At 34.4% G+C, this 16276-nt stretch overlaps 2 protein-coding genes across 2 annotated transcripts; one reads left to right on the top strand and one right to left on the bottom strand.

Moving 5' to 3' along the window:
* Positions 1-2853: 2853 nt before the first annotated feature.
* Positions 2854-4228, top strand: LOC110095470. The gene has a single exon (XM_020821021.2). The coding sequence runs from the start codon at positions 2970-2972 to the stop codon at positions 4017-4019; it is 1050 nt and encodes a 349-aa protein (XP_020676680.1). The 5' UTR covers positions 2854-2969; the 3' UTR covers positions 4020-4228.
* Positions 4229-9613: 5385 nt separating this feature from the next.
* On the bottom strand, positions 9614-14522 carry LOC110095442 (dolichyl-diphosphooligosaccharide--protein glycosyltransferase 48 kDa subunit-like). Its single transcript, XM_028693855.1, has 6 exons — positions 14122-14522; positions 13906-14042; positions 13692-13817; positions 10425-10478; positions 10098-10339; positions 9614-9872 (listed from the first exon to the last, which is right to left on the bottom strand). Exons 1-6 carry the CDS (start codon positions 14390-14392, stop codon positions 9614-9616), a joined length of 1089 nt encoding a protein of 362 aa, XP_028549688.1. The 5' UTR covers positions 14393-14522.
* Between the last annotated feature and the right edge of the window lie 1754 nt (positions 14523-16276).

Below are 16276 nucleotides of genomic sequence, written 5' to 3'. Positions count from 1 at the left end.
ATATCATATATCAAAGTTATACAATGAAAGTTTACTAATACTATAGATATCATATTTTGGTTGATTTTAGGAGAGAGAACTATACTGAACTTAAAATCATTGAAAATAGATGTAGAATATAGGTCATTTATTATGATCAAAATAATTTTCATAATAGGAGCAACGAACAAAGAAGCCTGGAAAGATCTTCTCTCTCCCTTCTCTCCCTCTTCTTTCCTTTCTTCCTCGGCAACCAAATGAATTGAGGAAGGGGAGGATCAAGCGACGAGGGATGCGTACAGAGACCATGGCGCCACTGTGTTCTCCATCACAATGTCGTAATGCTGCAAATACATATTTTATATTTCTAAAACAATTCATTTTATAAAATTTTGAGTTGTTATAGTTTGTTAGGTTTTTATACTCGAACTACTATTTGGATCCAACTGGGAGCATTGCCAACAACTAAAAGGTCCAAGGTTTGATCCAAGAACACTTTCCAATTTTCAAGAATCTTCACCCGTAAAAAATAACAATAAGGGCACTAGTAGATGGTTGTTTACAATAAATAAAAACTATTGAAATAGAGAACTCAATGGATGATAACTTTAATTCTAACTATTTTTCCAGGGTAGAGTGCAAAGTAAGCATTCTAGCCATGCTATTAGTTGGAACTTTGATCAAGAACTATAAGCTATGCCTTGTCAGTTTCAAATGTGGCTTAGACAAGCTTTTGGAGGACCTAAAACTAAGTTCAAACAACTAGAATTCAATCCAACAATTTAGGTTGAGCCCTTCTATATCTAAGAATAGTTGGAAGCTGCTCAACTATAGGAAAACTCTATCATAAGACGAAAGGGACAACCACAAGGAATAAATAAGAGATCTTTGCAAAATCTTAGACTCCATTATAATTCCTCAGACTATACCTCACATACTAGAGAATCCATACCATTTTCAGTATAACCTGAAATAAATTCTCTAAAAAGAAGCTCCCTCCTCTTCTAATTTCTAAAATAACCCTATAAATGAAAAGTCTAATAAAATAATAAAAAAGAAAGAGAAGAGAAAAAAGAAACTAAAATAAGGAAGGTAATAGTTAATTAACCATGTTAGGTGGGTTTAATTTGTGCTTTTTTCCTTTTAAATTGATAAAGCTTTATGATAATTGGTATTTATGAGAACTTCAACATTATTACTAAGAGTCATAATCCTATTAAGTGACTATTTTATCAAAGTTTTCAAGGCATACAATATAGAAGTGGTTCTTCAATGGACACACTATTACAATTAAAAAAAATTAAGGAAATAAAAAAACACTAAGAAAGCCCATGAATAATGTTTAAAGTTTGATTATATAGCTTGTTAATCAATTTGAACTAAATGTCCTTGATGGTAATCTTAATGGTGATGTCGATTTGTGAGAGTCGATATGTACATGCATAAACTTTGATGTTATGAGTCTTCCATGTTTATATATTGCTACATATAAAATATAAAAAAATAGCAAACATATTTCTTTAATCATGGCTATTATTGAGCATATAAAGCCAAATTTTCTTATATATTGCTACATATATAATAATTTATGTAACAATAAATTTTATGAAATCTAACACAAATTTTGATTTATTATTTACTGCTTAAAGCATATTAGTATATGGTCCACAAATTCACTTCATTTACAAAAAACTTACAATCAAGACAATAAGATTTGACAAGATAAACCTAACAATATCAAGAATGTCTAGATTAAAGTGCTTGGACCTTAGCTTAAGATTCAAAAAAGTTCAAAAGCTAGAAGAATTCTAGAATTTCACTCGAGCAATATCATCAAACCATCACAAAATCATCATCTAGTTGCCATTATCTGAGCATCGCCAAATCGATGTCCCTAAATCACTTCTTGATCAAGATCATCAAACCATTACATGATTGACATTGTCGGACCACCACTAGACCATTGTCGTCGTCACTAGACCATTATTGTCCGACAATGATCATGCGACTATTGTTGCTTGACTACAATCTTCCAACTATTATCACACGGTTAAAATCCTTTGTCTGTCAATGTGTGATTACAATCCTCCAAACTTCAACGCCTGATTATGATCATCTGACTATTATTTCTTAACTATAGTCCTCCAACCATCATATTCTGATTATGATCCTCCAACCATCATCATCGCGTCTACCACTATTTGACCTCCAACGCCTAACTATAGTCCTCCAACCTATAGTCCTTTGATTGTTATCACTTGGCTACGCTGACATCCTCTGACTTTGTCAACTACCATCATTAATAATGTCAACGCATGCCATAGTTTATAAGATTCACACATTATCATCAGCTCTGACTCCCAGCACTAGTGCTAGGATTTACGCTGTACCATTTGATCTTTGGTCGAGTTTAAATAAAAAAATAAACAAACTATCTTTTAAAATAGCTCACATGCCACACGTCTTTTTTCACTTGCATCACATAATATAGTATATACATTGTATGTTTACCATATTGTTCCTCGATGAAGTGCATCATCATTTGTAACTAATGATAAATATTAGTATAATCATTTTAACTAAACTAGATCCCATAGCTTTTTTTTAAATGTTTCACATAAAAATTTTATTGGATGTAATAAATCTTCTTTTAATATATGTACTATAATTATGTACAAAATTAATATGGAACTATCTCATATACTGTGGTTTATTTATTAGTTCATGAATTTTTAATTTGATATTAATATATTCAACTCTAAGTATTCAAACGAGTATTAATAATAATTTTCAATTAAATACTTTTTTTTTAAAAAAAAAAGTATTTATAAAAAAAAAACTTTCAAACTAATTAATCTATAAAAACTCGCCCAGTTTCTCCCTCTCTTCTTCCGTTTACGGCCATCTCACCCAATCGGGCCAAGAACAACACGTCGACCGAGAATTCCGATCGCCGGCCTCAGCCATCCCATGATCTCCGTCTTACGGCGATGCCATCAAGCAGATGGAAGAAGGCCATTGCCGCCGATGGGCTTCTCTCAGGTCTTCGTTCAAAGAGCAGCGGCTCTCTCGTTGTTCAAACAGGCTTCCCCACTTCCCTCGCTGACCTCATTGTTAAAAACCACGGCCGCCTAAAGAAATCTTCCCGCAGTAACAATAAGAAACCCTCGCCCTCCTCCGAGGTCCCACGGCTTCCGGCACCCGAGTGCCGTTCAGCCGCTCCCGTGATTGAAAACCCTAGGTCTGCTGATCGAAGTATGAATGCCAGGCCTGGAATTCAGTTTCTCATTGTAAATTTGATTCTTTTGGTGGCTTTGGTGATCGGAAAGAAGAAGCTTGTTGTAGGGATTACGATTTCTGCTTTTACGCTCTTGATTCTCGAAATTTGTGGGCGTCGCGGTTGGAGATTCCTGAAGCCTTGTCCGGAAGCGAGAAAGAGGTTGGATTCGTTGATTTGGAGTTTCGATTTGGGAGGAAGAGATTGGGCGTCTCCGATTCGGGAAATCGATGCAGGCCTTCGTGCTGATTTGTCGGTTTCTGGTGGAACGGCCGAAGAATCGAGGATTAAAGATCCGAGCTGCGAGTTACTCCCGGAAAGCTGCGATTTTGGAAAGGTTTGCAGCAAGCGGAAATTGGGATCTTCAGGTGATTCTAAGGTTAAGAAGCTACTGAGAAAATTCGTGCTTAGGAAATTCCATGGAATTAGAGAACCGGAAAAATTTCCTCATTGCGTTGAAGCCACAGAGGAAAAACCATGCGAGACAGATTTATTAGAGAAGCAAGAGGAAGAAAGTGGTAGTGATGATGAAGCCGGGAGCTTCAAAACTTGTTATGGTGATTTGTGTGATGGAGACGATACACATAGGACAAAAATAAATGTGGATGAAAATAAATCCGGCAGAATCTACGAGTTTGTCTTCTTTTTAATCGTTTTATGTGGTCTTGTAAGAGGCAAGCTTATTGCATTATTGCTGGCAATGGTTTGGTGTGTTCTCTACAAACTCATCATCGTAGTGAGGAGTAAAAGGAGGAGGCGATAAGCTCACGCCATTGTTTTACAATTTGAAATCAATTGGTTTTCCGCTCATCTATACTATGAAACTGCAAGGATTCTATCTGCAAAGGTGAAAGAAGAATAACTACTTTATACTTGTTTTTTGTTTAATGAATTGAACTTGAAAAGGAAGACTTGCTCCATAGTTTTTCTGATGACATCCTGTTGAATTTTAATGGAATATACGTTGAAACTTTACATTCTTTTCTTCTCTTGACAATTATTTTTTGTTGATACCTGCATCTTGGACCACTTGTCTAGTTCAGTGAATTTGTTTACCATCTTTATAGTTCTCCATTTTCTTTTTACTTCAGTACTTCTCTAAGTTCCTTTGAACCAAAGGGGCTTCTTATATATTGCAAAGCTCTCGAGTAAAATTACTTGTAGCCTACAGAAAGTAACGATACTGTACTTACTGTGCTTGTTCATTTCTGTAGCTAATGCTCTACCTTTTTTTGTATTCCACTATATCATATTGGACAGATTTATATTGTTGCAGTTCCCTTTTTTATCACCTCCATTCATGAAAGTTGCCCTCATTTAGCAAAAATGCCTCTGGAAGAATGGTTGTTGCTATAAAATCAGAACTTAGATATTGTTTCAGGTTTCCAACTGTAGAGATTGATCCTCAAAGGCTGTCAAACAACTGATGCTACCAATATATTTGATTTTTAGGCTTCGTTTGGAACGGTTTTTTTGTTGCTTCTTAAAACAACTTTTTAATACAAAATTAAAATTTTTATATTAGAAAGCTGCTTTAAGAAATAACAAGAAAGTCGTCCCAAATGAAGTCTTAGGCTTCGTTTGGGACGGTTTTTTAATTGCTTCTTGAAGCAGCTTTTAATTGCTTCTTCAAGCAGCTTTTTAGTATAAAAATTAAAATTTTTGTACTAGAAAGTTGCTTCAAGAAGAAGTAAAAAAGTCGTCCCAAACAAAGCCTTAGTAGAACAAAGATAAGCAGTTTTCAAACCAACTCTCTGATAAGTAGTGGTTTGCTTGTTGGACCAGTTTGAAGTGTATGTGATCGAAATAGTGCATTTCTGCCCTATATCTGCAAAATTATCACCATCATCAACCTTAAGCCTTATCCCAAGTTTTGGGATCTGCTTGAATTCTTTTTCTTCATTCTTTTCTGTCAAGTGGCCAAGTGGTGTTTGCCCTTGCCCTTTAATGAAGAAGAAGAGGCTTCAAAGACCTTTGAAAAATAAAAGTGAAAGTATTTATTGGAAAAATATATGTTTTGCAAAGAAGATAGTTTTTATCAATGCTAAAACTCTCAACAATTTATTTTATCGGATGCAAAAAATGTTACCTAGCGAAGAAGATAGTTTTTTCTTTTTTTTTTTGGCTTTTGTTCTTTTTATCTTGTTAGGGTAAAATTGGGGAAAAACTTAGAAGCTCAATATAAATAAGCAAACTTTAAAGACATTTGAACCTTGTACTGTAAAATAACAATCAAAATCATTATTTGTTATGAAAATTTTACTTTGTCTTGTTTTGTTTTTAATCAAATGCCCTTTAATTTTGTTCATTTGTCTTGCATTTTTTACACCGAAGATATTTCAAAACTTCCTGACATTATTTTTTCATGTGAAATTGTGCGAGTCCAACTAGATGTTTCCTTTATTTTTTGTGGTTTATTATCTTCATTACCTTATAATCACTTCAACATTGTTACTGATCTTTAAGATTATCTAATTGATATTAAATAGTTGTTGTGAATGTTTAATATTAGTATTGGAAAGAGGACAAAAGAGATCAAACTAAAGTTTCTCCTTTTCTACAAAGAGGAAGAGCGCTGCACCTTCAAGTTGGGCTACTCTATTCATGGAGGGAGGAAGAATTCGGTTTGCAAAAAAAATATTAGAGAAAACAAAATATGTGAGTATGGCTTCGTTTGGTTCTTCTTCTTCTTTTGTAAAAGATAATTTAAAAACAATGGTTAAGGGAATAGAATTTTCTAACATAGAAGCAAATATCAAAAAGCTTCTCAAAATAGTAGAAAAATGAAGTTCCCTAAAAATAATTTCTATAAAAGCGTCTCATCCAAATAACAACTAAATAAATAATTTCTCTGTTCAGAAACATAATAGAAAAAAAAATGCCAAAACAAACGAGGCCTAAGATGAGAGGAGAGATAAAACACTTAGCACTTCAATTGTTTGATCAATTGGCCTAAATAAAACACTTAACACTCAAATAAGCTATGTCTTACCTAAAAAAAAAATGCTGTCTTATCCTAGAGAAATCCCTTAAGTCTAGGAATCTTGCATGCCCAATACCACCCTCAATAACCTTCAGAATCTTTGGAGCCTTAAGTAAGAGAGGGCTTCAATAATCTATTTGAATTTCTGTTTTCCTCCAAATTTAAATATATTGTACATCTTGAAATGAATGTTATTTCATAAAAATATTTTGATCGACCTATCATATTCTCAACATCTTCTCATGCACTTCTTGTTTGTGAGAAATAGTTGAGAGTCAAAAGTTCAATTCAATAATTTTTCTGTATTCACCTCTACTTAGTTGATGATTGCCATTGAATGTTGTTATATTTACAGGTTTCGTTTGGGATGATTATTTTACTGCTTCTTAAAGCAACTTTTTATTACAAAAATTAAAAATTTTGAACTATAAAGCTGCTTTAAGAAGCAGTAAGAAAACTGTCTCAAACAAAACCACAGTTTGAACCCCCAAAACCTATAAGGATATTTGATATAAGATTATCAGCTTTGAATATTGCTCAAAGCTTATTCTGACCATGATCCAAACTTGTTCAGCACGTGATTGAATATTTTTTCAAAACATATTCAAAGCTTGTTGATATTTAGGAACCAAGATTGAATAATAATAATAATAAATTTGATCATAGTTTGAAGTTTATTATGTTAAGGTTTTATGAGTTTTGAATATAATGGAACATTGTTCAAACAACTACTAATAATGTCAATCAAATTTCGAACATATGCTTAAAGAAACTTATAGACAAGTTTAAATTTATTATTTTGCACTCTGCTTCTCTTTTGTGATTAAAATTTTGTTTGGGGCGGCTTTTTAACTACTTCTTAAAGCAACTTTCGAGTAAAAAAATTTTAAATTTTGCACTAAAAAGCTATTTTAAGCATTGTAAGAAAGCCGTCCCAAATGAAGCCTAACTCATTTAAGCTTTCATGTTATGCTTACAAATGTATGATCGAGTAACATATATAGTTGAGGGTGTGACGGAGAATATTGTTAGGCATTTTGAGTCATTTGAGGCTAATGATATATTGAATATGAGAGAAAAGTACATAATATTTAAATATGCATATGTTAATCATACATATAGAGAGACATTACATTATTTTTAGCGGATGTGCTGCTGTTTTCAATAGATATGTTGCTGAAGATCAACACAAAGTTTGATAGCTTGAATTTATAATTATAAATTAAAAACACACATGCTATTGTTTGATGAAAATGATTTTAATCTTAATAATCTTTCAGAGTAAATTTGATAATAATATTTTAACATTGTCGTTGTCAGGTTCTAAGTCCTGAATGAGAAAAGTGGAGGGTTGTGTTAGGTAGTCGACAACCAACGTCAAACTTGTCGAATAATCATGACATAAATTCTTTAAAAAATTGCCGACCCACCTAGTGGGATAAAGGCTTGAAGTTGTTGTTATATTGATTTAGTCAAATTTGGGAACTTTATAGTAATATAATTTTGTTATAGATGTTATTATTGTATTCAATTGTATCAAAATTTTTATATATTGTGTGATAGCCGTTGTGATTAACATATTATTATAAAATATTATAATTGGTTTAATATAATATAAGACTTCTTATTAAAATTTTATTGTTAGTTGTATTTATTTTATAATATATTATGTTATAGCTATTATAATTGCTTTCTCTTATATTATACCCTTGTATTTAACAAGTTCGAACATTTTTTGAATATTGAATGAACTATATTTGAACATGCAATTCAATTATTTTATAAAAGTTTCTGATAATGCCTTATGCAAATCATGCTACAACAAAGCTTAAAGCATGCATCAGCATGGCCCATCAAATAAAAAATTTAAATACTGGCAATTTTAAATGCCACTACGCGAACAAGAAAGTGGTTGAATAGTATGAGTTCTAGCCTTTCAAATAGGTGCTGGAAGTTAGCATATCGTCAAAAAAAAAAAAAAAGTTATAACAATATATGAACATGAAATTAGAAAGACAAATGAAATCTCGACCTCAAATAAAATTTTGAAAGTTCCAAAATAAATAAATAAAATGTGATTAGCAAGTTGGGGTATGTTTGGCTATGTTTTTGTTTTTATTTAAAAAACAACTACTTATGTTAGAAAACGTGTTTGCTTTGTTATTTTTATTTATTTTTGGAAACAAATTAATATGTTTCCAGGTATTTTGAAAACTGTCCGAGGTGTTTTCACTTGCTTCCAAAACATCAATTATGAAACTAGGAAATAAATACACGTTCAAATATAGTTTCTATTTTAAGTGAACCAGAAAAAAAAAACAAAAAAATAGAAAAATAAAACACAACTAAACATATCCTTAAGTATAACAAAAAAAAGAAACCCTTGCTGAACTACAGCCTACTTTTTGTTTGAAAATTGTTTGTAAGGTTCAACAAGGCTTGCATCCAGATCAAAAATCTCAAGCAGCAGCTAAGGTGCGTTTGGGACGGCTGCAGCTGTCAGTAAAGCAGGTTGTGAAATTGTTGTATATAAAGTTGCTTTTTAAAGCTGCTGTATAGAAAGCAGTCAAATTTGTTTAGATAGTATTACTGCCGAACTGCTATGCTGCTGCTGTTTGACAACAAATTACCTTGTTACCCTTATATATAAAGATGAATAAAATTTGTTCATTTCCTTCAATTCAATCAAAAGAAGCCGGTCTTAAGGAATTTCTTGAGCTAAATGATTTTTTTTACTGAATTTTATTTAATTTTCTGCACTTATTTACAATCAAAGCAAACAAATTCCTCGTCATCTCACAATTTCATTAAAAGATTTATCTTTTGAAAATAAGAAACTTATGAACAAATCTTGATGAAAAATTAAACGATCAGAAATTTTTATTAAAAAAAAATTAAAATTAGATTTCTGCCCCTTCTAAAATAATTAACAGTTTCTTTTAATCACAGATGGTCACTCATCGCCGGCCGGCTTCCAGGGAGAACACCGTCCGGAGATATGCTTTTGCCGTGAAGAGCCATGAAGACTGAAGGATTAAAGGCCGAAAGCGCCAACAGAGGATAAGCTATGTACTACGTGATCGTTGCTTGGCTCTCCATCATCTCTTGGGTCATATTCAGCTTCGGCAGTGGCGACAAGAAATCATGGCATAGAACGAGCATCGCGCAACAAGTCTGAACTTGCTGAACTAATTTCCATATCCCCTGACGACATGTTGGCGGTTCCTTTCTCGTCCGGAACGACGGGTCTGCCGAAAGGGGTGATGTTAACTCACCGGAGCATGATTACGAGCATCGCGCAACAAGTAGATGGAGAAAATCCAAATCTTTTTTCTGAAAAGTGATGACGTTGTGCTCTGTGTTCTTCCCCTGTTTCATATATTTTCTCTCAACTTTACTTTGCTTTGCTCGCTGAGATCGGGTGCAGCGGTTGTGACAATGCCGAAGTTCGAGATTGAAGCAATGTTGAGACTGATACATAAGTATAAGGTGACGGCGACGGCGGTGGTGCCCTCGCTAGTGTTAGCTTTGGCGAAAAGTCCTCTGATGGAGAGCTTTGATTTGAATTCTATAATAATTGTACTGTCGGGGAGCACGACCTCGTCTCCCCAAACCGCAACTCGGTTGCGTTTCCTACCGTACAACAGCGAAAACGGCGTCCCAAACGCACCCTAAATCTAGAGACTAAAGTTTTAGGTCCTTGAGAGTTATCAAATATGTTTTGAAAAAACATAGTGAAGAACGAAACACCATCAGTTACGCCAGCATCTGAATTTAATGCAACTCTTAATATTATAATATAATAATAAAGTCAATTTTCCAAATCCTTCATGGTCCAAATTATAAGCTGATCGCAACTTGCTGAGAAAGAGGAGCAAAACACAAGACATAAAAAACAAAAATAATGAAAATATCGAGTAATCAAGAAAATTAAAAAGCAAAAGACGGGATGCATAACAACAATTATTGATCACAAAAGAGTTGAGAACCTGCACAACGGAAACCAATGCAATTGTGGAGCCTGTGATGGAAGGAGTTGACAACTTTGTTTTTGGGCTTGCTGAATAAGCTGAAGGAGAAGCAGACAATACTTTCAAGACCTGATTCAAAAAATTTAGAATATGATTTCAAATAAATAAAAGGAAGGACAAATATGATGAATTGTATGAAAAGAAACAACTTTACCAAAGTACTAGCAGGATTTACAGAATGGCCAATTCCACGGAACAGTACAGGAGCCTGTTCAAATGTTTGATACTGTCAGTACAATAACTAATGAAGTAAAATGAAGTTATATTTTCTTATTTTCCCAAAAAAAAAATTATATTTTCTTGGAAAATGAACTTTTATGTGGAACAAATTCCTAGACAATGTCCTTAGCATTTATTTATACAGACCAATAAAAAAACATATTGAAAATGAGAAAAAGAACAAGGGGAATAAAAAAACATAAACAGGTTTGCAAGTACTTATAAGAACATGTTACAGGCGATCAAAATTTTTCAATAGCATGATGTCCACTTGAAAGGCAAAAAATAGCCAAAGAGGTAAAATGTTCATTGCTTGTGGTGTTTGGAACATAATACGAAGAGAGCATCGCAATAATATGTTCAGTCCAAGTTCCAAGGAGAAAAAACAGTCAAAAAACAAACTAGACCTAATACAGAATTTACCAGTCAGCCCTGAACAAAAAAATTTAATTAATCAATATTCTTATAATTAATGTAGTGAAGAATATTGAATCCTTAATGGAGGTAGAGTAAACAGAAATAAACTGTTTTTGAAAAGGAAATCTTTTGCAAGCAACTGCCCTTTCAACTTGCACAAACAAGAAGCGAGAAGAAGGGAAGATGGAAAAATGCATGAAGTTTATTCCTGGGCTCAATGTAGAGCATTCAAGCACCTGAGATGATAAGGAAGGTATAAATTAAATTTCCAAGTTAATAAGCTAGATTAGCCACTCACTGCATGTTATACCTCAAATTAACCCTTTTACAACTAATGCACAGCCAACAGATCAGTTTAAGCAAGACTTGATCCACTGAATTTAAAAACTCGACAAAAAGAAAATCGACTTATAATTTCGATGTGTTTTACTACAAAGTCTGAAAATTTACATACCAATATTGCTAATTAAGCCAACCAAAAAAGAAAATCTTAACAATTAAAAACCTCTCACCGCTTGAAGAGCCACCAAACCTCCTCAATCGATCCTCATTAGCCTATCATTATAACTATTTTATCCTTCCAAAAGTACTAATAATTAGTTTGAACAGAAGCGAGCTCAGCAGGAAAATTCAATTTTCACGCAGAAGTTGAGAAAAAACTCCACAACATGACAATGGCCATGATGAAATTGCAATAATGTGATATGAAAATTAACATTAAAAACAGTAAAATAGCAGAAAAATAATTACTCAATTATTAAGTAATTAATGTAGACAGCGTCTATTACATAACCCCAACACCATATTTCAGTAGGCATCAACAATACGCATGATACCAAGAGAACTATATAGAGAAAATATTCAAGAGTTTGCATACTACCAACACTGGAGTTAATCCCTCATGCAATCCTCCAATAGCGTCACTTCCACCAGCCAAAAACAGAAGTGCACAGCCTGATGGCCCAAGTAACCATTATTGGAGACCAAATAAACCTTATATAATTGGTGAGTGGGCTTCTAACCCCGAAACAGAATCACCAACCAATATCGATTAAAGATCCATCAAAACATCTATTCTTTCTCGGGTAAAACTACATACAGCAGTTATATAGCATGTCAAATAACTATCCTGATCAAACTATAGCTAGCCTTCACCCTCAATATCTTTAGCAATCAATCAAGCATAGAAATGAGATGCACAAAGTGCTCAAATTTTGCCAATTTACTCTAGCATTCAACAACAAAAACAAAAAGATTGCAAATGTATACACTTTATTCCTCCAAAGATCTGTTACACACATATGTAAACAACTAAAGCACTTCTACATATTTAGATGCATGAGTCCAAAGGCGTATATTTCATACAAAAGATATATGTATGTCAAAGCTATTTGCATTCACAAGTATTCCCAATGTATGACGGTTCAAACCTGCTCAATTTACAAAAATAGTTAAATGTAGCATAAGTATATAAAAGAAACATTCACATCCCACTTTTCCTATTTCAAAAAATCTCAATCATGAAATTTCAAAACCAATGACAGGCATCCCACAAATTTTTTCTCCTCATAGTACACCATTGATAGTGCCAGCAATGAACTTGACCAAATCTTAAAGATTTTTTGTTCACTTCAGACCAACACCACCTTTTGAATGCATCCCTCCCTCTATATTCTTCCAATCTCATTTGATTTGTGCTGGGATTCAATCTGTCCATGGTCAGCGCAGGCTTGAACAATACAAACAATGCCCAACCAAGCCTCCAGCCATGGTCAATGGTTACCAAGCACATCTATTGAGAGTTCCTAGATCCCCTTTCTAGCTGCTCATTCCCTCTTTTCTCTCTATTCCATTGCAATAAGTAATATAAACCATAGTTAAATAATAACAAAAAACTCTCTCAATATCTGGAAAAATTCTTAGCTTCCAAGTTTGTGTGAGTTTCCCTTTTAATGTGGCTAGAAAATAGCTTTACGGGTTCATAGATTTAACGTTTGAAGTTTTATAAAGCTTTTTCTGGGAATGCATTGGCTACTTGTTAGTATGTGCCTTTAAGAGCTATAAAGTTTATAAATATTGGGATATCGTTGTTAGCCCAAGGTGTTACAGTCCAACAGACGTAACATAGAAAAACCATGTGATATGGTAACCCAAAAAATATCACAGCATAATCAAAAGAAGTGGTTAACCAAAACAATTTTAGCCAGCCTGTCTTTTCTAGCCGATCCATTTCATGCGCTGTAATCAAATTTAAGGACAACTTTTTATTACAAGAAAACCAAAATTTCCAAATATCTTCTAAAAATATCTAAAGTATTTGTATATTTACAAGAACAGACATGGCAAATTGTATGATATGTTGAACATCAAAGACATTGATAAGATAATTAAATGAAAAGGGAGAAAATTTCCAATAAGGATCAAGAAATTCAATCACATGCACTGGCTATATGTTGAAAGAATTATATGGTAACATGAGAACGTCCCGTTTGAAGCCTATGTTCGAAAATCAAAGTTTCTATCTAAACAAGGGATTACTAAAACATGAATTAGGTCTCCATTGAAAGATTTCGATTAACCAATTACCATAATGCTTGACCTGTTAAAATAAACATACTTTTCTTCATGGCTATTGAATCTGAAACCCTAAACGGACTATGAACTCAAATAAAAATATTAAAAATGAAGCAATCAATGTTTCAAAGGTACGAAAACACTGTCTAGAATGTTAACATAATCAAGCTTCAGAGCAGCATGATGCATCCAACTGGATAAAAAAACTCACCTCTATCTTTTTCTCTCCCAAAATCACATCAGACTGTATGAAATCATCCGCAGCAATGAGCGTATGTTCTCCATCAATCTCCGAAACAGCATAACCAACGTGATCAATAACAACGGCATCCGGATCCTGAATCCAAGAAGTCAAACCAATCGATCACAAAGTAACAACTAACTCATACCCCAAATCCCTAATTAACCCAAGCATCCCAACTCACCTCATCAAAATCTACGCCACACTCTGAGGCAATCCCCCTGATCAAGTCCGAGGCGTAAGAGTCCGCAGCCAGGATCAGATCGTGTCCCGCATCAACGAAGTCTAGCACGGCGGCCTGGTCAAGAGAACCCCCGAAACCTAACGAGCTCAAGCAGATTAAGATCTCAAATAAAAAAAGATGTGCAACTATCCGGAACTGAAAGTGTTAGGGTTTTACGCTGGACGGAGGGAGAGAATATGACGAGGCCGTCATATAGGTAGTGACCGTAGCGCTGGAGCGCAAGCTTCGGATCGTCGGCGAGACGGAATTCGAGAACATAGCCGCGAGACTCGAGAAACTTGAAGTAGAGTGAATGAGATGAGCGGATGGCGAGGTCATCGACGAGCACGAGGAGGCGGCGATCGGTAGGGTTTTCGGCAGAGAAGGACTCGCATTCAAAGGGGAAAACAAGAAGGATGAGGAGGGGAAGGGATAACATCTTCGCCATGGCGGTACAGTGGTGGCTGCTTCTCGCTCGTGAGGACGCAAACTATGAAGCTCGATATGCGAGCGAGCGAAATGCGAGCGAATCCTGAAGCACAGAGCGTTGCGGCGCGGGGCTGTATTCCCGGTTCGATCAGGCGCATTATTTTTTTATTTGAGATTAACTTTGCTTAATATAAATAAAGACGGCTATAATAAATAAAATAAATATTAAATTATTTTCATATAATATTTGTAATATGATATACGTGAATAATTAACATTTTAAATATCACAAAAGAAGCAATCTAAAACCTCATGCTCGTGCTCATAATATCAACATTATATGCATATTGAGTTGTGATTAATGTCAAATCAACTATATATTGGTGAGTCCATGAGCATCGATGTTGGAGTCCATATTGTACATTAACTTTTTATAGATGATGTGCATTAATGCTTGTGACAACAACAAACGCTAAAGTTGGCTACTGTGGATGTGGATGATTTGCATCTGCCTTACAATCAATATTGTACATTGATGTTACTACTAATGGTAGGCGTTAAGATGAAAATTGGCATTTGTGTCAACATCAAATATCAGCCTTATAGATGATGCATGTTTTGACGTTGTCCACGACAACGAGTGTCAATGTTTATGCAGTCGCCAAATATATGACTTATAAACAATGGCGCAAAGCGACGTTATTGTTAATGATAGGCAATGACACCACGAGGCATCGATGTTTTATGTTAACAATGTGCATTGACCTTAAAGATAATGAAATGTGGTTGTGTTATTGGTGATGTGTGTTCGAGAGATTAAATCTCGTGACCAAAATCAAGAGAATGTAGTATTTGTTGTTCTCACAAAGCCCTGCAAGCGTGTAAAACCAATATATCTTCATCTTTACCAACTTTATACATGCCATTTTCTAACTAGCATATAGAATTTAGAAATAAAATCAACGAGCTTATGAGATTTAGGCTTTGTTTGGGACGGCTTTCTTAATATTTTTTAAAGTTGTTTTTTTTGTAAAAAAACTTATTTTAAGAAGCAGTAAGAAAGTCGTTCCAAACAAAATCTTAATGGTTGTGTGTGTTATTGATATATCATCAACAAATTATCTTGATGGGGCATGATTCTCGAGGCAAAAATCAAGCCGAAAACTTCAAAAATTAAATACAGGATCACCTGAACTCCGATTTTAGCAAACTTTTTTTTTAACAAAAAACCAATATATTAAAACTGATAAAAAATGTTACAACATTTGGCAAAGGGAAAACAGACAGAAAAGAACACCAATAAAAAGATACAAACACAATAAAACAGAAAGATAAAATCCCAAAAGAGGGCTCAGTGGAACGCTGAGACTCCTAGCCTCCTCGAAAGCGCAAGGACAGTCCAGAAAGGGTGAGAAACGCCAATGGTTGCCACAAGGTAGCCAACGAGGAGACGAGCCCTAGCAGCATCATAGCCCCGCAACCTCCAATCCAAACAATGAGCAATCCGAACGATCGCAAGAAACAAACAAAGAAGAAAATGAATTATCTTCTTCGACCACCTCTATTTCAAAATTTTCCACGAGAAACAGCCTTAAGAGGACCATCACGAACCATTTTAAACTCATTATCAGGATCTGAATATGACTCAGAATCATAATTATAATCAGACGAATTATGCAACCAATCACCATGAGACTTAACATCCAATCCAGAAGTACCACCCACGGTTACTGGAACATTAACCAAATTTTGAGAATTGTCCAAAATGCCTTGCACGTCCGAATTTACTAACTGTCTATACACTTTTGGTTCCACATTCCTAACACTATCCAGAGGCCGACCAAAATCCTCCACAACACCCAAAACAGGCGAAACGTCAGACCCCCCCCCCCACACACACACA

The sequence above is a fragment of the Dendrobium catenatum genome, unplaced genomic scaffold (genome assembly GCF_001605985.2).
Source record: "Dendrobium catenatum unplaced genomic scaffold, ASM160598v2 fragScaff_scaffold_370, whole genome shotgun sequence".
In the NCBI taxonomy this organism is placed as follows: Eukaryota; Viridiplantae; Streptophyta; class Magnoliopsida; order Asparagales; family Orchidaceae; genus Dendrobium; species Dendrobium catenatum.
This window is presented reverse-complemented; position numbering and strand designations above follow the sequence as displayed.